At 43.9% G+C, this 23,610-nt stretch overlaps 2 protein-coding genes across 4 annotated transcripts; one reads left to right on the forward strand and one right to left on the reverse strand.

Moving 5' to 3' along the window:
- The first annotated feature begins 3,188 nt into the window (after positions 1 to 3,188).
- On the forward strand, positions 3,189 to 6,125 carry LOC136538593 (protein WRKY1-like). Of its 3 annotated transcripts, XR_010779390.1 has the most exons (5): positions 3,189 to 3,365; positions 3,793 to 4,682; positions 4,763 to 4,891; positions 5,500 to 5,726; positions 5,809 to 6,125. XR_010779390.1 is itself a non-coding variant. In XM_066530544.1 (4 exons), the coding sequence occupies exons 2-4, from the start codon at positions 3,886 to 3,888 to the stop codon at positions 5,642 to 5,644; spliced, it is 1,071 nt and encodes a 356-aa protein (XP_066386641.1). In that variant the 5' UTR covers positions 3,189 to 3,365; positions 3,793 to 3,885; the 3' UTR covers positions 5,645 to 6,125. The 3 variants fall into 3 exon arrangements, 2 of the variants coding, with proteins under 2 accessions (XP_066386641.1, XP_066386642.1); XM_066530544.1 differs by having other exon boundaries at positions 5,500 to 6,125; XM_066530545.1 differs by having other exon boundaries at positions 4,766 to 4,891; positions 5,500 to 6,125.
- Positions 6,126 to 7,637: 1,512 nt separating this feature from the next.
- On the reverse strand, positions 7,638 to 18,953 carry LOC136522703 (calmodulin calcium-dependent NAD kinase-like). Its single transcript, XM_066516518.1, has 6 exons — positions 18,749 to 18,953; positions 18,362 to 18,571; positions 16,492 to 16,715; positions 13,228 to 13,289; positions 11,465 to 11,819; positions 7,638 to 8,823 (listed from the first exon to the last, which is right to left on the reverse strand). Exons 1-6 carry the CDS (start codon positions 18,756 to 18,758, stop codon positions 7,999 to 8,001), a joined length of 1,686 nt encoding a protein of 561 aa, XP_066372615.1. The 5' UTR covers positions 18,759 to 18,953; the 3' UTR covers positions 7,638 to 7,998.
- Between the last annotated feature and the right edge of the window lie 4,657 nt (positions 18,954 to 23,610).

A 23,610-nucleotide genomic window follows, 5' to 3' on the forward strand; every position in this document is an offset into this window, starting at 1 on the left:
CTCAGAGTTTATCACAGCTCGATCTTCGCATTCGCACAGAGGAGGTTCCTCGAGTCGTTTAACTGTGGCTAGGTGCTTCTCCTTAACCATCATTGGCGGGGGGTTGAGGGGGTGAAACCCACCGCTTGAAGTGCTCACGTGGATGTCTTCCTCTACACTAATCGTCGAAAAAGAGGTACCTATGGTTAAACTTGTCTGCACTGGTGATCCACTGAAAGAAAAAGCACCTCTCATGGTCCTACACAATAAGATTTCAACGAAATATTAGTAGCCTACTTACATAAATAAAGAAAAAAAGATAGTAGAAACATTTACTTACATTAAAACGACTGCATGTGTAGAAGCAACGCGCCGCTGTGTCTGGATGTCTCGATTGAAACATGTCAGCTGGAAAACCACAGTCACAGTTAGGGACAGGGAGGTCAGGAGAGATGGGGGCATCTTTGCTAGACGTATCGGGGTATATTTCTCGAGGACTACATCGTTTTCGCCAAAACTCCTCCCGATACATTTCTTGCATCTAACAAAACGGTTGTAATTTAATAAACAAAAATTAAAACATCACAAATTAATGTCAATGAGAACCATAACTACAATACAACTAATTTCGTTTTAAGAACCAAAAGTAATTAACATTAAACCCTAAACCTAGGGTTGTAAAATACAAATATTAAAAATTACATGAAATCTTAAGTAATGATAATTCTTAGGTTGAAAAATCCAACTAATATATACCGAATCGATGCGAAAAATAGGAGGAAAGCGAGGATACCTTGCTCTCGAAGATCTACGGATCAAATCAAAATTTTTAAGGTCCAATATACCGATTCGTGAGGTAGGACGAAGTGGGGAGAGAAAAAACCCGAGAGAGAGGAGAAAGAAGAGGAAGAAGCCTCGGGCAAGAAGGTTGGGGCGGGGTTAAAACACCATCTCGGCGCGATAGATCATGGCGCCAAGCTCGGCGCCAGGATCTACGGCGTCAACCTTGGTGCCAGGATCTATGACGCCGAGTTGTATGCTAAGTCATCGTCACGTCTGCGTCGAGCCTAAGACTTTGAAATCTTACCTACAGGGATATATTTGTGGAAAATTTTCTAAAAAGGGCTAAAAAATAAAAAAAAATCGGTGTGGCCGGAGCGAGGGAAATGCGTGAGATTCCACTCACACGGTCACACACAGCCATCTCCCAGTCGCAGTCCAGATGCATGTCCTTTTCTTTTGACCTTTCAGCCACTCCCATGGACGGATGCCACTGCAACTTGCAACGCATCAGGAACATGTGATTCCTGGGGGCCCCTACGCCTCACGTCACGTGTCCATGACTCGTTAATATGCTTGCGGACTAAAATAAAAAATCAATCAGCGTCTTCTGCAAATAATGCATCTTATCTTATCAATCACAGGCTCCTCTCCATCATCAGGACGATGCTGTACAACGAATCAATGCAAGCCCCGCACGTTACAGGTTCAGAATTTCCTCCCGACAGGCATTCCAATCTTAATTGTTAATCCAAGAGTTCTATATTATATGCGACAAATGGGAATGCCCATCTATCACTCTGCTTTCGTTTTGTCCCACAAATATGGCTCAGCCTTTTCATCTGATTTAGGGCGTGTTTTAGCTGACTAAATTTAGCTGGTATGGATCAAACAGTCCAGTTAAAGATTAGCCAAGTCTATTAGCAGGAAAATCCAAACACCTCAGTTAAAGTTTAATTGGAAGACCTTTTAGCTAGCTAAAGTTTAGCTTTAAAATTTTAACTAGCTAAATTTTAGTTGGATGGATCCAAAAACAGGACTCTAGATTCTAATATGGGAGACTAAATTTTAATGGCACAGTAGAACGACAGTGTTGGAACCGATTGGTTCCATTCATAGATCCAACTGCGACGATTTCTCAAATTTCATAAAGGTGCTATGACAAAGCCACCTAATTATTTATATGAAGAATTATATGCCCAAGTTCAATTCACCTTCTTTAGTCAGATGTATTTTTTTTTGACGGTTAGAGTCCAAGACACCACCCATATGTATATATCTCCCTTGCGTGCTGGAGGTAGAAAACACACTAGTCCAAACCCGTGTGGATAAACCAAAATAATGTAGACTTGTACTGTTTTTTTTTCACAAGTCTTGCCAAGTGGACGAGGAAAGCCTTTTCCAAAGACAAAATGCATTTGTGTTAGGTAAGCTCTAATCTCTTCGTAGTATCAAAAGTGTAAAGATGCCATGTCCAAATTTGTCATCTTAAAATATACTTCCTCTTACTTTCTCTAAGGGGAAGGTTAAAACAAACGAGTCCCAAAGTTCATTACCAGTCTACCACCTATATATAAATTCGCATTCGGTGGTATGGCCTTATTTAGTTACTCCCCTAAAGTTTACTTTCTATCTCATCGAATGTTTGACACATGCATAGAGTATTAAATATAGACTAATAAATAAATAATTACACAATTTGTGACTAATTTGCGAGACGAATCTTTTAAGCCTAATTAGGCCATGATTTGACAATGTGGTGCTACAGTAACACATGCGCTAATGATGGATTAATTAGGCTTAATAAATTCGTCTCGCGGATTACCGACGGATTCTGTAATTTATTTTTTTATTAGTATCCGAACACCCCAAGCGACACCCCATGTGACACCCCCAAAACTTTATCTCTGAGGTTCTGTTCGCTTCTCTTATAATCTGTACTTTTTAGCTTGTTTTTTTAGCCGGAATAATGTTTTTCTCTCACAACAAATCAGCTGAAACAATATTTCGACTTGTTTTTTCAGCGAAGCGTTCGGGGCTTCGATTTAAACGAGCCCTAATTAGCGTTTCCCATGTGAGCGTAGCAATAGTCAACAAAAGCCCACTTTCTCACTGACTCATGCCTTTGACATTTTGACCCCCCGCAACAGCTCATCAAGTCATCGACCCGCACTAAACAACGCCCCCCCACCAGCAAAACCCGCATCCCCAGCCGTCGATCGCCTCCAAACTCCGTCACCGACGGCCAGGATCGAATCAACGGTCCTATTAAAAAAAAAAGAATCAACGGTCAGGGTTTTCTAATCGGGCCCCGCAATAAACTACTCCGAGGGCGCCAGCCTTTTTCAAAGCCGGAGGGACCCGGCTGCTATTTTTATATAAACCGGCGTCCTCGGCTGCGAAAAAAGAAATGCATTATTTTGTTTTCCTCTCTTCGTTCACTCTGTCTGCGTCCGGTCTTCTTCGTCCCCTTCTTCGCCTTCACACCTTCGGCCATTTGCGACTTACCATCCCGTGGGCGACGACGACCGCCGCCCTCCCTCTGGCCATCGGGTCGCGGCTCCCTGGATTTGCGATACCGCGTCCGTCTCCGGATCGTCTCGGAGGTGAGCTCGTGGCTTGGGTTGTGATGCTTTTTTGTGGGTCGTGCGGCGGTTTGGTGATTGATTGCCTTTGTCTGGTCGAGTTCCTTCCTGGCGTGCGAATCTTTGGATTATTATTAGGAGGTGTTCCGTCCGTGCAGTGGGGTTCTTGTGGCCGTTTTGATGCGTCTGCACGCAAGAAATCGCTGCCCCCCGGATCGTTGCTTGCCACGGCCGTCGACGTCGGTCTCGGTGTCCGCGCCCGCCGCTTCTGGGAGGGATTTCTTGCGGAGACGGCTCCCCCCGTTGTCCGCTCACGAGCTGCTTTCTTGGCTCTAAGCTTTTCCCGATGCTGCCTGTTGCGTGGTGTACTGTTGTTATTACGATAAAAGAGCTGATGAGCTTCTAAGCTTTTCTTAGGATCTGAGTGTTTTTTTTTCCTGCTGTCCAGATCTGCTGCTGACGGAGTTGCATATAATCTGAGGTGCTCCTGAAGTGTTCAGAAGAGGTTCCTGTTTTATTTGTTTTCGTTGGTGCGAGTGTAATGGAGGAAGTGGAGGAGGCCAACAGGGAGGCCGTGCAGAGCTGCCACAGGGTGCTCGCCTTGCTCTCCCAGCCGCATGACCCCGCGCAGGTCAGGAGCATAGCTCTGGGCACGGACGAAGCATGTGCCAAGTTCAGGAAGGTGGTCTCCCTACTCAGCAATGGAGGAGTGGGAGTAGGAGATGCCGGACCATCAGGCGCACTTGCAAGCGCAAGCGCAAGCGGAAGCCATCCGAGAGCTAAGCTTGTTAGCAGAAGACAGAATCCAGGGTTCTTAACTCAGAAAGGCTTCCTGGATAGTAACACCCCGGTCGTGGTGCTGAACAGCGCCCATCCTTCTCCTACCTCCGCGCAGGTGTATCCTAGAGCTGGAGCTCTGGATGCACAGGGCGTGCATCCCCTCGGAGGACCTCCTAAGCTGATCCAGCCTTTGTCTGCGCATTTTCAGTTTGGCAATGTGTCGTCACAGTATCAGTTCCCGAATCATCAGCAGCAGCAGCAGCAGAAGTTGCAGGCTGAGATGTTCAAGAGAAGCAACAGCGGGATTAACTTGAAGTTTGAGAGCACCAGTGGTACTGGGACAATGTCATCGGCGAGGTCCTTCTTGTCGTCTCTGAGCATGGATGGTAGTGTGGCTAGCCTGGATGGCAAGTCATCGTCGTTCCATTTGATCGGTGGGCCTGCAATGAGCGATCCGGTGAACGCGCAGCAGGCCCCAAGGAGGCGATGCACGGGTCGTGGGGAGGATGGGACTGGCAAGTGCGCTGTGACAGGGAGGTGCCATTGTTCAAAGAGAAGGTACATCTGCTACCCCTGTGCTTATTATTACTATTTTAAGTTCAAGATTTTTAATATCATCGCTGTTCTTTTTATTTCAGTAGGAAGTTGCGGGTGAAGAGGTCGATTAAGGTTCCTGCCATTAGTAATAAGATTGCTGATATACCTCCGGATGAATACTCATGGAGGAAGTATGGGCAGAAGCCAATTAAGGGTTCCCCTCATCCTAGGTATGGACTGAAGTATTACTAGTCTAATCTTTCTTGCATGCATGCCCTTTATTAAATAGTGCTTTAAAATACCTGTGATGATTCCACAATTAATGCCAACAATATCAACTCATCAGTTTTGTCAGCAAAGACGGCATCATTTGCAGTGTGATAATGTGGTACAAGTTCCATGACATACTCAAGTGCCTTCTTGATAAATAATGAACCGATGATAGTCAGAACATGCTTTATCTGAGTGAATATTTTCTCAGATGCTGTCTACATTTGTTTTCTGTCCTCAAGGTCCTTCGTTATCGATGAGGCTGTTGCTCTTTCTTTCCTGTGCACTTTATGGAAATTGATCAATCATGGTGCTTAAAGTGAGCACATTTTTTTTAATTGAGCTAAGATTATCCTGTGATGATTCGTTATCTCCAAAACCCCCTCACCATGTCAGTTGCCCACCTTATCTGTAGCTTTAATATCTTGATAGCAAGTTGCATATTGGTAGGCTTTAGCTAACACTAGATATAGGAACACTTGGTGTATTTCCATTCTTAACATAGCTACATGTTGCTATCTTGATGTTGGCATAAGACCAACTCATTGCTTTCTTGAATAAAATGCAGGGGTTACTACAAATGCAGTAGTGTGAGGGGCTGCCCAGCTAGGAAGCATGTCGAACGGTGTGTGGATGATTCTTCGATGCTCATCGTGACATATGAGGGCGAGCACAACCACACCAGAATGCCAACTCAGTCAGCACAGGTGTAGAGAGAACTCATCATCACTGCACGTCCTTCAGGAAGTGCCACCAACGCGGCCTTTGTTGGCAACGGACTGCTGCACTGGTCAGGTTAATAATGATTGTGTGGAGACATTTTTAGCTGTCGTTGAGATGTTTGGCCCTGCTTACACTACACCCACATGATTTGTAGTGAGAATGAAGTGGGTGAGCGCAAGATTTTCTTCTCCCTTATGGAGGTTATCACAATTATGATGACGAGGAAGAACACGTCATTAGATAGGACAGCTGAGCTGTTGCTCAGGATTAGTGTGAAGACGTGGCGGCAGGGAAGATAAAAGTTGGCGGGAATGGGACAGTTGTGTAAACTTAGTAAAAAGGGGAGTAAAAATAGAGCTGTTCTTCTTGGACTACCCTGATTCCCTCACTCACTCACCTGTATCAAGAATAGTGTCAAAACTGAAAAGAAGTGCACAGAGGCTGTCATTTGCTGCTACAGCAATTCATTCATTCATAGTCCAATGGTCAACCTGTCAAACTGAAGATGCTAGAATTGTATTTCTTTTCCAGACGGAGGGAGTATTTAGCATATGTAGTTTTAGAGAGTGGTGGATAATTATGGATGAAATTAAGTATCCGAAATATCACTTTCATCAAAAGTTGCGTGCAGATATAAGTTAGAAAACTGCAGGAACATCACACATTCTCTTCATATTTAATTGCGCAAAAAACAGTGCACGGGTCACCAGTGCACCGTAGTTGAAGATCTTTTCTCCATGAGGATATAATATTTTTTTCTGAAACTGTCGACAGTAGTTCAAGCACTGAAACTTAGTTGGAGATCATTTCTCCATCAGTGTGTTATAATTTCGGCGCTAGTTCGGACTTCGGAGTGGTCGAGCATGGGCACAGTGTAGAGACTAAGGCCCTGTTTAGTTCCCTCTCAAAATGCTAAATTTTTCGAGATTTTTCGTCACATCGAATCTTTGGACGCATGCATGAAGCATTAAATATAAATAAAAAATAAAACTAATTACACAGTTTAGACGAAATCCACGAGACGAATCTTTTAAGCATAATTAAACTATGATTAGACACTCATTGCCAAATAACAACGAAAACGCTATTGTCATTTTGCCAAAAAATTCGACAACCGGTCCTAAGTAGTGGTGTTGGTATGCTGTAGCATCAAGAGTTTTTGCATATTCTGAGCTCAAGATAAGCGTGCGCAAGGGATATGCTGGCTGGCATGCGTTCTTGATGCAGATGGCCTGTGACTTGCTGGGCTGGAATGGACTGCTCGCTAGTTGGAACTGGGAAGAGACTGGAATGGACTGCTAGCCATTGGGAAGAGAATAATCACTTGATTGATGCCGGCAGTCCTGACCCATAAATTATGCTCTGTTAGTCAGCCATGGAACATTGTTTTTCTCTCACAACAAATCAGCTTCAGCCGACTTATCAGCCGCCGCAGAAACCATCAGCCATACTTGTTAAGTCACATATAAATTACACAGCAAAATCATATTCTAAATAGATAATTACTTCAAAATAGATTTTGTCTTTCCTATCATTCACGTATCCTATTTCTTTCTATCTTGATTCTTACGTAAACCATTTCCTTCTCTCTCTCTCTTAATTTTGTCATATCACTATAGTTAGCACCTTAATTAATACATATAAAGACCACCTTTCTGGTGTCCACTAGGACAATATATTTATACTCCCTATGTTTCAAATTATAAGTCGTTTTGGTTTCTTTAGATACATAGGTTTTTGTTACATACTATGCTACGTCCAAATACATAGCAAAAAAAAAAAACTTATATACGTACCTACAAATCCAAAAGGAGGGAGTATTTTTTATGATGATTCCTCATTATCATTGTAGTGTGTGCACTGGAAGTCTTGGAGGGGATTGAAAGGAAAATTTAGTTCAGCCTCCCAATCCTCTCTAATCCACAAGGGGGAATCATTAGTCATACTCCTATCCAAGCTTATTCCTAAATGCACATGAACACATATATGGGTCACTGCCACATTCCTTTGCTTATTCTCAAATGTCACGGTGCTCCAAACTGCTCCAACAAATTCCTCTGTTTCCGTATATAGCACAAATTTGATATAAAACCCCTGCCGTTTTGTTTGCACCAAATTCGATCTGACGGCTACGCCCGCGTATGCTGCTGGGTGCCTGGACACGCCTACACCAGAGTCGAAAAAAAACCCCAATTGCTCTTGTGTGATCAAATTAAGCAAGTTTAATAAACACTCAGAAAACCCGTATTAATTCATATTATTATTCGTTGCGGCCCCAAACATTTGACAAATATTAAAATCGATATCGATCGTCGTTGATGGCTCGATGTTGCGTGCTACGAGCCTACGAGGCAGCTGTGGGTGTCTCTGCTGCAGGTGCAGCTGGCTCGCCGTTGGCGGCCTCCACGGAGCGGATAACCCCCAGGAGCTCGCGCTGGGGCGTTGTCGGCGGTGTGTCCGGCTCGCCGCCGCCGGCCTCGACGGAGCGGACGGCCTCCTTGAGCTCGCGCTGTGTGTCGGCGCGTGCCGGCGCGGCGACCATGTCCTCCCAGACGGAGCGCTCGCCGCAGGTGGTGGTGCCGTCGGGGTAGAGGTCGTGGACGGAGGTGGCGTTCTCGTTGAGCCTGCTCACCTTGTCGAGGCAGTCGAACTCCCGGGGCTCCACCAGCAGGCTGCTGCCGACGCCGTCCTTCCAGGCGATGAGCCTGGCGGAGCCCATGGAGTTGGTGCTGTAGAGCCTGGCGCCGTCGACGAGGCGGCTGTACCGCTGGAACGCGGCGGCGAAGCGCTTGTGCGACTGCAGCTGGGACCGCACCCTGACGGCGCGCCGGGTGATGATGGCCCTCCGGATGCCCCTCGCCACGGCCAGGTAGGCGTCGCAGACGACCCCGACGACCTCGATCCGGTACGGCCTCCTGCTGGCCCCGCCGGCGGGCGGGGGCTGCTCGGTGCCGTCGGGCTCCCAGTAGCTCTCGGTGACGGTGCCGTCGTCGGCGACCTTGTAGCCGACGCCCATGCGGTAGCGCTGGCGGTGCACGGCGCGCGCCATGGCGATGGTCTGCTCCACGTAGGGCTCCCAGGACAGCGTGCCGTCCAGGATGACGTCGCGCCCCTCGTTCAGCGCCGTCACCAGCAGCGACGACGCCGCGTCCGTCGACGACTGGTGGACCTGTGTACGTCGGCAGGCAGGAACAAACAGCCCAGCCCAGCCCAGTGAGTCAGGCAGCAATCAGCAGCGTGGCCAGGGCCACAAGAGTGCATAGATGAGACAGACAGAATGGGCTATCTGAATCAGCCCATCTGTGGCCCAAATAGTCAAAAACGCACAAATTGCATTGCATTTCATGGCACAGTTTCGGAATAATTCGAATTCTCCCTCCGTCCACTCAAAAAAAAAAAAAAACTTTAGTCCCTCCGCCCCTTTTAACTGTTCTACCTTTTCGGGAAATTAAGCATTAAGTTTATATAAAAATATATTAATATTTATGATATATAATTAATATTATTAGGTAGATCGTTGAATTTATTTTTATAATAAATTTATTTAGAGATATAAACGTTACTAATGTTTTTTATAAATTTAGTTAAACGTAAGAAAATTTAATCAACATGGAAACTATAGCGATAAATATTCAGGGACGTACGAAGTAATTTGCAAAGCGTTTTGTATGTACGTCAGCCAATAAATAAATGCGGCCCCCTATTTCAACGGCTAGCTGGCTCCCCTCCCCTGCCTGCCACGTTTTCCACGCATATTCCTAGTACTCCTGCTCTGCAACCGGCATGCATGCTGTCTACCCATGCTGCCATGCACAAGGTGACAGGACTACACATGGACCCATCTGTCAATTGCTGCCATCTCAGGCCTCGTTTAAGGGGGTGTTGGGTTTAGTGGACTAAATTTTAGTTCATATCACATCGAACGTTTTGATATTATTTAGAAGAACTAAATGTGAGTTAATTATAAAACTAATTACATAAATGGAGACTAATTTACGAGACGAATTTATTAAGCCTAATTAATTCGTCATTAGCACATATTTACTTCAGCACCACATTGTCAAATCATGGGCTAATTAGGCTTAAAAAATTCGTCTCGCAAATTAGCCACAATCTGTACAATTAGTTATTTTTTTTTTGTCTATATTTAATACTTCATGCATGTGTCCAAACATTCGATGGGACAGGGACTAAAATTTTCCTGTAGGAAAAACACCCCCTAAATCTATAGAGTAAAGTTTGAGGTGTCATATCGAATGTGACATAAATGTTATATGCGTATTTAAATACTAATAAAAAAATAAATTATAGAGTCCGTCACAAATCCACGAGACGGATTTATTAAGTCTAATTAATCCATCATTAATACATATGTTACCGTAGCACTATATTATTAAATTATGGATTAATTAGGTTTAAAAAATTTATCTCGCAAATTAGTTACCAACTATATAATTAATTATTTTTTAGTCTATATTTAATACATCATGAATGTGTCAAATATTTGATAGGACATGGAGTAAATTTTAGAGGACGTTCGATCTACTGGTCTGTATAGCCAGCTAGCAGTGTCGGTCGGCAAGCAGCCAGCTGGAACGGTACGAATAGGGCCGATGTTATTAATCAGCCTGTTCGACTAGGACGAAACAATCGTATATAATCGTAAATTATTATTATGGATTGATTTAATATGAGAGATAAATATTATTTTAACTGAAACGATCGTATATAATCATGAACTATTATTGTTGGCTAATTTAATATAAGAGATAAATATTATTCTAACCGAAAATTTAGGATCGTTTACACCCAGCGAACAGGCCGATTGCTACGGCTTACCCATGTGCGATGCCGAACCCATACGCTCCAGCGCACGCCCGTTTGGCCGTTTGGTCGCTTATCGTTTTCTTACTAACGAGTAGTTATTAGGTCCCGTTGGCGTGCCCTCGTCCCAGAGTTCTCTAAACATCTTTCTAGTCCTTATTTTTTAGGTCCCGTTGGCGTGCCTGCGACCGGAGCGGCCACGCCGTCGACGCCTACTGCGTTCGCCGCCCCCGATGCGTTCTCCGATTTTTAGATGACATTTATTAAAAACTTTTGAAGATGGACTATTTTTTTCCCTCCTGATATCTTTTTAGGAGTTACCAAACTATAAGTTTTTAGGAGAAAAAATTAGGGAACTCTTGGAGATGCTCTTAAACCTAGTTTGATCTACTTCTTTTTTCATCTAGAACAATATTTTTCTCACATAAATTCATCTAGATTCATCCAGATTTCTCCAAATTCCTCTAAAATTCTTCCGAGCGAATGAGGCCTTAGTGTGGTACTACAGTTTGCGTTCTCATCACGCAGCTCAGCATGTGGATGACCGGCCTCTAAGTAGTTAGGTAATTAACTGCAATCTGCATCTGCTGATCTGCATGTACTATACTAATATGCGTAGCGGACGAGTAGGACACCAACCGATCCAAAGTCTTCAACCCCATCTACGGCCTGTTCTGGAGGCCGTATCGTATCGTGGATTATTTACTGCTGGTTGATTTGGTGGGAGAGAAAAATACTGTTCTTGACTAGAAATTTACGATCGTTTACGAGCAAGCGAACAGGCTGATCTAACAAACACGACATCCCTGTTCACACTTCAGCTGCACTTTTCAACGGAAAAAAACCTCTCACAACAACAAATCAGCATAAGCATCGACTTATCAGCGAAGGAAACTGACGATGCACGTAGTACTAGTACGCAGCAGCGCTAGCTGACGGCGACGGCGACTGAATAATGCATGCAGTGCAGTAGTGCAGTTACATACCAGCTCTGCCGTCTGGAGCATGTCGTTGTGGTGTCCCATGGAGCTGATGGCGCGGTAGATGACGTCCGTCTCCTTGAAGGCGTCGGCCTCCACCACCACGGCGTTGCCCTCCGCGTTGGCCCACAACGCCTCCTGCTTGATCTCCTTGAGCACCGTGCTCTTCCCCGCGCCCATCCCGCCGCCCATCAGCAGCAGCACCGGGCTGCGCTCCGAGTGCGCCACGGGGGCCATCACGTCCGTGCACTGCGACGACTGCGCCTCGCCGCCGACGCCGATCGCCTTCATCTCCTCCACCAGCGTCGAGAACACCCGCGTCACCTTCAGGTCACGCGTCACGCGATCGAAGCGCTGCTTCCTGTTGTGCACAAGTACATACATGTTATTAATTGTGTATATATACAGTATGTCCATACTGAATTTCAGGTCCAACAACCGAAAGTCACATCCCTTAACAAAATGGGCCAAGAAGATAAGATTACATATAGTAACAAATATCAATATCAATATCAATATATATATATGGAAAAAAAACCCTTGAACTGATGATGGCATTTGCATTGACCCACACTCTGCAGCGAGTAGTGAGGCAAATGATGATGGCGCCACCTAATTCATCCATCAGTTGCATCTACCCAATATTTTTAGCCACTATATATTTTTTGAATTTCATTACCCACTATATATTACTATATGTATCGAAGTTTACACCTTAGACTTTACTAGTATCTGTCATCTGGCCAGGGACACGCAGGCGGAGAATGACCAGTGCTGAGTGATGATCGATGAAAATCCATCTGGGACCAGGCCAGATACTAAACATCTGTACAAGTTAGTTCAGTGAACCGACCACATGATGATGTCTCAAGTTGGGTGATGGTCCTGGCGCCCTGGCCTACTCCATCACACCATGACCATGATCATGCAGGCAGCAGCCCGATGGTTCCAATTATCACTAATTCACTCTGATGCTGAAATTTGGCTTATATTGAAATGTTACGAGAGAAAAACAATATTCCATAGCTATAAAATAGTTCTAAATAAACTCAAACAAATAGGGCCATTATCTCATCTCAAAACTCCTTTTTGACTAAGTCACCGTCTCATAGTCAAAGGTAGTACCAGTAGTAAATGATTAACTGAATTCCGTATTCCGCCTTTTTTTCCTAAAACGGGGGGGGGGGGGGGGGGGGGGGGGGCCGTAGAGTAACTCCTAGTAGACTAGAAAGAAGTGTCCGCACATGTACGCTTCATTGCGTGTCTCTAAATAATGGCGATTTTGTTGCCTAATATTATTGATTTTGGTTTATTACAAGTACAAATACTCCACAGAGTTGGACACAACATAACTAATAATACATTTTTTGAGCAATTAGTTATAAAGACTAGCTACTTTTCGTTTGCAATTGTGCTTCTAAAGTATGGTTACTAATAAGTACAGATATGGACGTGGCGAAGAGTGGAAAAGGTGGCATATTTGAGTCAGGGTATATTTTGAGTGTAAGCTATATTTTAGTATATCAATAATAAGTAGAATTTATCTTGTTCTATATAAACAGTCTTTCATGCATGCGAGGGAATCTTTTCAAAGAAAATACTATCAATATATAAACAGGTTGGAATTAGGCAATATAATTAGACTTATATATATATTGTAATAAAAATTGTTGTTTTTTCTATTGTATAGCTGTGTTCTATTAGAAAATATAGATAAAAGAGAAATAAACAAAAATATAGGAACGGAGCTGCATTCATGATAGTTTTACCTTGTTGCTTCCAAGACCATGTTCCTCCACTTCTTTTTGGTGCCGCTGTCCGCGGTCAACGCCTGCATGCATTAGTGATGTTCAGTTGACAAGACTAGCTAGACCGTTATTTTATATATAAGTAGACACTTTGACGTACAACTTAATATACTTGTGTACACAAATTATTGCAACGCCCCTTTCATCATTTGTAGAGGAGAAAAAAAATAGCATGCCTTCAAATGAGAAAACCTATATATCTGTCAAGTGTCTTGTCCCCTTGTAAGTGTAGCACTGCGGCGAGATTAGATTCCGATTCCGCGCGTTGCTTGTCCTCACACATTTCTTTTTCTATAAAGCTTCTTTTGAAAGGACTTTTGAACTTTCATTGTCATTGGAATTAGGCAATATGACATGGACACGTGTAAGCTAAAACTATCATATATTGATATATATGAAGGTGTATTCATGGAAAACTATCATATATATACCTAGCTACTCTAAAATGTTTTGTTTTTCTTCTTTATATATCAACTTTGTAGAGTTGCAATAGGCTGGGTAGGGTAGCTATATATATGTATAGAGTAAAATATATGGACAGTCCATTAGCTTATGAGGCTGTGTCGATTTGATCTATCAAGTTTGAAAGTGTATTTTTGGGTTCAAAATCTTTATCAGTAGTGCATAAAGAGTCTATACCGATTCGTTTTATGTTTTTTTTCCTACGTGGACATGCCACCGTGGCGTTTTTTTTATTTTTAACATTTTAAAACTAACACCGTTTGTTTATTATTTTTTAATCTAACACTTTTGGTCACGTCTATTTACATGGCGCGGCGAAATCACGTTGCCACGTCATGCAGGGCGCGGCAGGAGCAACGACCAGGGCCGCGTGGCCGGGGCTGCCGTGCCAAAAATCGGGATGCGGCACTGACGCGTCGCGGCGCGACAAGCCGCTGTTCATTTTCAAAAAGAAGTGCCGCTGTTCGTTTTTCAGTTTTTCACCCAAACCGCATGGACATGAACACATGGCTAGAGGTAGCGCCGGGGCACTGGCGCGTTGGACTTAGGCCCCGTTTAGTTGAAGCCAAAAACCAAAATTTTTTGCATAGTAACCGTCATATCAAATCTTGCGGTACATGCATGGAATACTAAATATAGACAAAAAAAAAACTAATTGCACAGTTAGCCGAGAAATCGTGAGACGAATCTTTTAAGCCTAATTAGTCCATAATTAAATAATTTTTGCTAAATAAAAACGAAAGTGCTACAGTAGCTAAAAGCCAAAAATTTTTAGAACTAAACGGGCCTTAAAAGGACCAGACGGGACGGACTGCAGCAAAGCTGGCCTGCGGGTCACGTGGGTGGACACCGTCAGTCCGCCGGGACAGACAGTGTGGGTGGCCGGCCCCTGGCACTTGACATTACTGAAACATCAACCGGACAAGTCAGGGGAGCTGTTGAGCTTGTCAGTGTATATCACTGTAACACCAAGGATATACATGGCCTTCCACTTCCAACTTCCAAGCAATACTGGCCTCAACAACTCTGAGGATTACCACACAAGGTTCAGGTTGGAACAGGAATACTGGCCTTCACTTCACCGTCTATCCATGTCTACTAGTACATTGCATCAAGGGTTTAAATGCTCGTATCAAGAGAACTGTCGAAAGCCTCGGCTGATCTATAAGTCATTTGTGTTAATTTCTACGACTGATTTATTAAAAAAAAAATATTGTACCCCTGTACCATAGCTGATAAGTTAGCTTATGTAATGGCAACTGAATAGAGCCGTTATAAGCTGACTTAGGGGGTGTTTGCATCTAATGACTAACATCTTGTTCGTTTGTTGGTTTTAGTCAAGGCTTATCAGTCAACCAACAGTATTTTTCTCTCACAACAAACCAACACCAGCCGGACTTATCAGCCCAGAAACCAACCAACGAACATGCTGTAAAATTTAGGAGGTGAGAGTGTCGCATGGGGTGTTCGAATACTAATAAAAAAACAAATTACATAATCTGTCAGTAATCCACGAAACGAATTTATTAAGCCTAATTAATCCGTCATTAGCATATGTTACTATAGCGCCGTATCGTCAAATCATAGACTAATTAGGCTTAAAAGATTCATCTGGTAAATTAGTCACAAACTATGTAATTAATTTTATAATTAATCTATATTTAATACTCTATACATGTATAAACATCCCACGGAAGTTCAGGAGGAGCAACAGACACCCCCTTATACATCGGATGCGCTGTCATGTCGTACGTGTGCTATGCTAGTTAAATAAGTGCTAATGCCTTCCAATCATCCGGCCGGTATGTTTTCCCCCCCTGTTTGCTGGTCTGTCATTCTGCATTATTCGAGGTGATTCATGGAGTTGGTAGCACCAGCGATCACAGCAGCAGTGTGCTATCCTGCATCGCTGCTTCGTGGTGTTATCTTTTTCTGCTCTGCCAAGCAACTGGCTTGTCCAGTTGATGTTTCAGTAATGTCAAGTGCCAGCGGCCGGCCAGCCACACTGTCTGTCCGGGCGGACTGACGGTGTCCACGCAGGTGACCCGCAGGCCAGCTTTGCTGCAGTCCGTCCTGTCTTGTCCCAAGTCCAACCCGTCAGTCCCCCGGCCCTACCTCTAGCCATATGTTCATGTCCATGCGGCTTGGGTGAAAAACTGAAAAATGAACAGCAGCACTTCTTTTTTAAAATGAACAGCGGCTTGCCACGCTAAGATACGGTGCCGTAGTCCCGGCAGCGGCCCACTCCTACCACGCCCCCCATGTACGACGCGGCAATATGATTTCACCGTGCTATGCGAATAGGCGCGACTAAAAGTGTTAAATTTAAAAATAAAAAACAAGTAGTGTCAGTTTTAAAAAGAATTAAAAAAATGTTTAAAAAAAATCACCATGGCAGCTGAAGTGGCCTTCCTAAAGCGTCCATACCTATTCGTTTTATGTTTTTTTTTCTATGTGGACAGGCCACCGTGGGAGCTGAAGTGGCCTTCATAAGGAGTTCATACCTGTTCATTTTATGTTTTTTTTGTGTCTATGTGGACAGGCCACCGTGGCAGCTGAAGTGGCCTTCAGCGCTGTGCAGCGCACGTGACGGTATTGGGACGCGTGCATTTGGTTCCTTCCACCGTAATACAAATGTAAATGGAATTAGTTCAAATCTATCTCCCACCTGTAACCTTTGTAGCTTTGTTTCATTTACGTTTGCGTTACCACAGATACGACAGAAAAAAAGTCGATGGTTTGGAGTGACGAGGAGGTACGCACCGAGCTGATGAGATAGGTAGCATGGTCCCAGTGGAATGCAAAATACCCGAGGATGCATCTGTCCAGCTCCTCTATGAGCTTGACGTAAAGGCACTCGGCGTCCTTGGCGTTGGCGAAAAACCCGTAAATGTCCTCCATGCACGTCTTGGTGTTGTTGAGGTAGTTGTTTGCCAGCTTGCACAGCTGTGGGCACTCGTTCACGTCCTGGAAACCCAGCTGCCTAGCTGCATCCATACATGCATGCGTCAAGGTAGATACAGTAACATTAATTAGCAGCAGTAGATTGCGGTGTACTCCCTCCATTCTAAATTATAAGATGATTTGTTTTTAGATACATTGGTTCTACTATGTATTTAGACACCCGGTTCGCTTGAACTTATCAGCCATGTACCATGTTTTTCTCTCCCAACAAATCAGCGAACAATATTTTTCACCATGACTTTTCAGCGAAGCAAAGAGGGCCGACAATGTATATCAGAATGCATAAAGCTGAAACATCTTAGGATTTGAAAAGTAGGCAGTATTACTGTATATACACAGCTAGGATGGTATGGATGACTGTGCAGGGATATATCAGACATGCATCACAGCAGTCACAGTCTCATATCCCATACAGGATATATGTGCTGATGTGTGCATGCATGTGCATCAGTTGTGTATGGGTTGATCTCGACAACGGGGGGCCCATCAGCAGCACGCTAAGCCAACAGCCCATGTTGCGCTCGTCGTCTCTTGTGCTGATAATCATGTATTTCTCCACTAATCTTCCACGATGACACGCTAGCCATGCCGATAGCGACGTGACCATTTCTCATAAATTAAGGCTGTTGTTTTTGGACGTCACCAATATATGCTAAGGCCGTACGTATATCAACTCGATGTACTGATCTTAGCCTTAGGATGAAATAAAATCTTCCTTTTCTAAAAAAAAAACAACATATGCCAAGAGAAGATACATAAAGTTTCATATAATAGGTATTGTCAATTGGAAACTTCGATGCTATATATTGCTAAATATGTATATATAGTATAATTCTTACCTATGACCACCAAAAAAAAACTTAATTGGATTCTGAAAATTTAACAGTAGTTTGACTGTTATCGTTTTGCAGCAGGTTAAAATGTTAAATGCATGCTTACATAAGCACTTACAGTAAATTGAAGATATTTTTATTTTCCAAAACTAAAATAAAGAATTGCAGCACGTAACTCTCTTTGATCGGACTACGAGGGCGATCGGAAGACAACAACAAGAAGAAGATGAATAAAAATATGTTTAATGCTTTTCTTTTTTTGTGGTGGAGCGCAAGTCTGTCCGATCCATAATTTTTTTAGAGAAGAGATAGACAGGAGATGTTCTTGTTCAACCACGAACTGACCGCTCGCGCCGGCTACTTTGTCGAATGGCCGGACTACTGGACCTTGACTTTGGATTGTTCTTGTTCAACCACGAACTGACCGCTCGCGCTGCTAAACGTACGACTGGGATAAGTGGGTGTTTGGATCCAGCTTTAGGAGTGGTGTCGAAAAGATGTGGTAGGGAATGTTCGAATACTAATTAAAAAAATAAATTACATAATTCGTCAGTGCTCTACTAACCGAATTTTTTAAGCCGAATTTTTTAAGCCTAATTAATCCACTATTAGCATATGTTTATTGTAACAAAACATTGTCAAATCGTAGACTAATTAGGCTTAAAAAATTCGTCTCGCAAACTAATCGTAAACTATATAATTAATTTCATAATTAATCTATATTTAATACTTCATGCATAACAGCGAGGGGAACCATACACCGCCTAAGGCAGCGACTGAATCTCCGACGAGGCAACGGAGAAGGCAAGAAAGAGAGGAGGAGGCTGATGACTGACCCACGTAGTGCGAGAACTTCTCGAGGTACTCCAGGCGGCCGGACTCGGCCACCCGCAGCCGGGGCATTTCGGCCATGGCCGGCGCCTGCAGCTGCTTCCTCCTGTCTCCCCTCAGCCGGCGCCGCGCCAGGGCAGCGGCGGCTGCGACGGCGCCGGCCGTCGACAGCGCGGCGACGTGGAGCAGCAGCACCTTGGCGAAGCCACCACCATCTGCACGTACAGGCCCATCCATAAGAGGAGAGCAAGTAAGAAACAAGGCGTCGTCAGACAAAAGGCAGCCGCTTTGGGACTGGCCGGGATGGGAATATGGGAGCAGCGCAAGTCATCCGAAGAACAAATGCTCGACATGACTAGTAGATATTGCACGGCCGCCCGCTCAGCTCTTACCTTTGGCCATGGCGGATGATGCTCTGCTCCCGAGCGGGGGGATCGGAATCAGACGGGGGATGGGTGGAACCAAATCCTCCGGGTCGCGGTCCCGGAGGCGCGCGGAGGGGGAGCACAATTAGATGCCGGTTGTGCTGTGTCTGTGGCTGTGGCTGTGGCCAGTTGGTGTGGACTGATGGGTGATGGCGCCTCCCTCCCTGGCTCGCGAGCGCACGACAGGGACGGCACGAGCACCCAGTACTTATACCCGATAAACCCACACATACCAGCAGACGCCGCCTCTGCCCGTAAAGGGCACAATAGCTATCAGAGGAAGGTGAATAAACCCATTTCTATTTTTTCTTGAAGATTCCGTAGTCACAGTCACACCTAGTAACCTTGGGATAAGACTATGATGTCGCGAAAGCCAAACGAGCACACGAACACGGCAAACATAGGGTGTGTTTGATCTTGAACTAAAGTGCAGTCCGAGTCACATCGGATGTTTGGAGGTCGATTAGAAAGACTAAACATATGGACCCAAGCAAAGACTTATGCTGCCATATCGGCACAACCTGATCTAGAATGATATGAAGCATGAGAGGGTCATGTTGTGCTGCTCTTTGCGTTTGGTTTTATAAAAAGGGGCTCCACAATTGCGATTAGCATATTGCTTAAGGTCAAGTAAATCATACTTGTTCGTAACCCATATGTCTCTACACCTACAATTGTGCAAAAAGGTGACTGAAGATCAATGCGAAAGTGGTATTTACTCGTGACAAAAACTACAGATATTAATAACTTCTAAACTATCTAGTTTGGTGGTTTCCTAAACCGCCTAGGCCAGTTTTGGACTTTCTCATATTGCAAATCGAACTTCACTATTGTGTTCCTCTTATCAAGACAATTAAAATGTATATATATATATATATATATATATATATATATATATATATATAAAGCTAAATTTAGAGTCTGGATGAGAAAAATATACCTTCGAAAAGATACACCCAGTGCCGGCTATCTTGGTTTTGAAAGCTCAGACCAAGTTAGAATTTTATTTTAGACGGATGCTGTAGGAATTTCGACGTCCACCCACCTAATAGGCTACCACCGATTGAGGTCATCCAATCTTTCAATACAAATATATCTTCTTGTCTTCTTCTACCTTACTTTTTTTACCTCATCTATTGTTCTTCTCTTGTCTCCATGGCGTGAAAAGGGCACCCTACCTGGCCTAATGATCATAGGGCACACTATAGGTGCGCCTCCTTGACAAGTCGCTCTCAAAAGGCGTTTCTAGGTTTTTGTGGTGAATGTGCCGAAACTGGTTATACCGTTTTTTCTAGCATCCCTGCAAATTGACTCTAGAGCAACCCAACCAATCCTGGTGCGATCTATGTGTGCTAGCCATTTGGGTGCGAGACCAGATTTGCGTCAACAATCACTTTTATTGGCCTGATAATTTGTTCTTAGCTATTACTCCTAGTTGCTATTAGCTAGGATGTTTCGATCCAATGGTACTAACTTTACCGACTACAATTAATACTAATGGATCCAATTCGCCTCTATTTTTTTACACGTCTCCTATAGTTGAGACGCCTGAACAGTTTTATCCTTATACTTTCATAGAATTTTTTTTTAATTTATTTATTGTGATTTGTGGTAATAGATTTTGACCGTTGGATGGAGATCTGATGGTTGTTAGCTGTCGCCTGAACGGATGCTATATTTCAGGCACCTGAAATATAGCTTATCCTATTTTTTTTTAACCTTGAACATATCTTCATTGTAAAAAGCATCTAGTAGCGAATAAGATGTCAATCCTTGTTAATTGATCCACGTGCATCAGTGTATCTTTCCGCAAGAAAACTGACACTTTGTATCTAGCAAAGTGTTTTTCGGAGTAAAAACAACGTGAGTAATTATCAATCGTACTTATGAAGTTGAAACCACGCCAAACACAGGGATCATTGAGGTAGTAGTTGTTTATGCAGTGGAAATATTGAACGGCATCCGCGCGGTTGACTTGTAACGCAATTATCGATTGAATTGTTTGATTAGAGACGAGTGTGAGAAATGTGATGTGTTGACCGGCCGGATCATCCGAAGTTCATGATTGGTTGTTCAGGTCGTACGTTGATCAGTTAGTTTTGACGGCCGGCTGGTAATTGTTTAATTTAATTAATAATTTATCTGTGGCTATTTTATTATTATTGGCAACTTTATCAACCGTGTTCTGATCAACCAAGAGAATAATAGGTTTAATTTAATAATTTGTCTGTGGTTATTTTATTATTATAAGCAACTTTAACAAGTGTGATGATCAACCAAGAGAATGATAGGCTGTTAACGTCACTGTCTCAACGACCATTTTTGGCGCCATATATATTGGGGGTGTGGGGAATTAGAGATTCTGACGCCCATATAGTACCCTTTTACTACGTCTTTTAATTAATTGTGCTATATATCTCAAAGATAATCAGAGAAGAATGAACAATTCAATTAGTTAATATATATCTAACACCTCTCTCCGGAGCTCTAGATGCAGAGTTTCGTTTGAGAAATGAACCCATTAGATAGGGTGATGCATCATGAGTCTATTACTTAAGTTTAGTGGAATGACCTTATTCTTTATACTAATATTAGCTTACAAGAAACAAAGTGATGATGGATAACTCATTCTTCTATTCCACAAACCAAACAAAAAAAAACTAAAAATTGATACGATGATGAACTACCTCATTCCACAAATCAAACACCCTATATATAGTGAAAACAGTTATTTTTTATTAGACTATAATACTCTATACATATATATTGGAGCTGGGATTAGAACTCAATCAATCTACCTAGCGCGCTAACTACAGTACCGTATTTATTTAACTGCATAAATCGACTGATGAGGCAATTTCACCTAACCCCAACATTTAGCACGCAGCAAACATGGAGGTTAGAAACCCAAACATTAATTATTGGCGCCCTCTCTCTGGCTAACAATAGTTTCACGCTTGCGCATGTAGTGCAGTTGCAACCGGCAACTAACTGTACATGAGAATGAGATGAACCCAGCTGATTATTACCTTCTCTCCTCTGATTTGTTTTCAGTAGCGTTGATTCCGCCTCATCGATAGGTCAACCCATCGTTCCTGATTTGTTTTGCAGGACTTAGACGACGACGACCTTTCTCCTTGTCACGCAACCGATCGACCACCGAACCAACTTGATGTGGTTTAATTAATTATTAATTTATGCATTGTTTAGACTGTTTAGTTTTTTATGACGAACTGATCGAAGACCTTTCTAGCTCCTAGCTAGGTAGGCACACGCAACGACCAAGAACGATCGATCGACTCGTAGTTGTAGGAAGCAGCTGCTGGTAGCAGGTAGAAGGATCGGAGCGAGAGGGCTCGAGGTGAGGCTGATCGCGTCGTGCATGATGGCCACGGCGTCGCAGTCCGAGGACGCGTAGCCGTCGAGGCCCCAGGCGCCTCGGAACGTCTTGGTGAGCAGGTCGGAGCTGGCGCAGGCGGGCACGCCGTTGATCCCCGTGTAGGCGCACATGACGCAGCTGGGCTTGCCGTCGACGACGCAGCTCTGGAACGGCGGGTTGAACGTGTCGGCCAGGTCCTGCAGCGTCACCCGGGCGTCGAAGTCGTAGCACGCCACGCCGTTCCAGTCCTCGAGGTCGTAGGGCGTGGCCGTGCTTGCAGCACGCCGAGGCCTGCAGCGGCGCCGGAGCGCCGGCGGGGGTGCTGCCCTGGATGCCCCTGACGAAGGCGACGCCGTACTTGCTGGCCACGGCCGGGTCCTCGCCCGGGGTCTCCTGCCCGCGGGTCCCGGAAGATGTTCACGTTGGGTGACCAGATGGTGAGCCCCTCCGCCTGCCCCAGGTTGTATAGCGCCCGGGCCTCCCGCCCGATGGCCTGCACGAAACCAATTTTCACGTTACCATGGCAGGACGCAGCAAATCTCTCTAGCGATTAGATTAGCGAACGAACAAACAAATGCTGCCAACTTGGCTAATGATCATTCCATGAAGAATAGTAGGACTGTAAGACATGCTTCAGTTGCACGCTCAACAAGTTGGTGATTGCCACTTTGGCAATTGTTAAAGTGGGTAACCGAAAGGTGTGAGTTGTACTGCTGTTCCCTCATTTATGTACGCGTGCGTCGATCATGGAGGGTGCGGGTGCAAAGCAACGTGACAAAGACAGGCACATGCATCTGCATGCGGCCCTGAATGAAAAACAGTACTGTCTCATGGTTCGAACGCACTAACGACATTTCTCTATCGTCTTTAGGTCTTTGACAACAGCATGTTCGTTTCAGCTGAATTGCTCGTATCTAATTTATAATTCATAGCTTAAATATTATTTTTTTCTCACACCAAATCAGCCAGCAGTACTTTCAGCCATAGTTTATAAGCCAATTCAGCCGAAACAAACATGCTGCGGCTGAGAGGCGATGAGCAGAACACGCGCCTGCTTAACTCACTCTGAATAAAGAATGGCGCGTCCTAGCTGGACGGCCCATCATCCAACATCCGTTTCTATCGTATCATGGTCGGGCCATCATCATCATATAAGTATTTTGACTAAATTTATAGAAAATACGTGCAATATTTTTATCTCCAAATAAGTTTATTATGAAAAAACATTCAACGATCTATCTAATGATACTAATTATGTATTATAAATATTAATATTCTTTTATATATAATTGGTCTTCAAAAAAATTGTCTTCTTAAAAAACGAGAATAACTTTTATTTTGGATCAGAGCGAGTACATACCAAGCTACGATGACATATCGTGTGTGTGTATATATATATATATATATATATCCCCCGCACGCCAGGCACGATTAATGTAATGCTCGTCGC

This window comes from Miscanthus floridulus, chromosome 2 (assembly GCF_019320115.1).
Source record: "Miscanthus floridulus cultivar M001 chromosome 2, ASM1932011v1, whole genome shotgun sequence".
NCBI classification, from domain to species: domain Eukaryota; kingdom Viridiplantae; phylum Streptophyta; class Magnoliopsida; order Poales; family Poaceae; genus Miscanthus; species Miscanthus floridulus.

Coding starts and splice junctions, on each gene's coding strand:
- LOC136538593 (XM_066530544.1), top strand. CDS start 3,886: ATGGAGGAAGTGGAGGAGGCCAACAGGGAGGCCGTGCAGAGCTGCCAC. Junction 4,683..4,762: donor TGCCATTGTTCAAAGAGAAG/GTACATCTGCTA, acceptor TTTTTATTTCAG/TAGGAAGTTGCGGGTGAAGA. Junction 4,892..5,499: donor AAGGGTTCCCCTCATCCTAG/GTATGGACTGAA, acceptor AATAAAATGCAG/GGGTTACTACAAATGCAGTA.
- LOC136522703 (XM_066516518.1), bottom strand. Junction 11,820..13,227: donor ATGGTCTTGGAAGCAACAAG/GTAAAACTATCA, acceptor TGTGCACAACAG/GAAGCAGCGCTTCGATCGCG. Junction 8,824..11,464: donor TGCTCCAGACGGCAGAGCTG/GTATGTAACTGC, acceptor CGACGTACACAG/GTCCACCAGTCGTCGACGGA.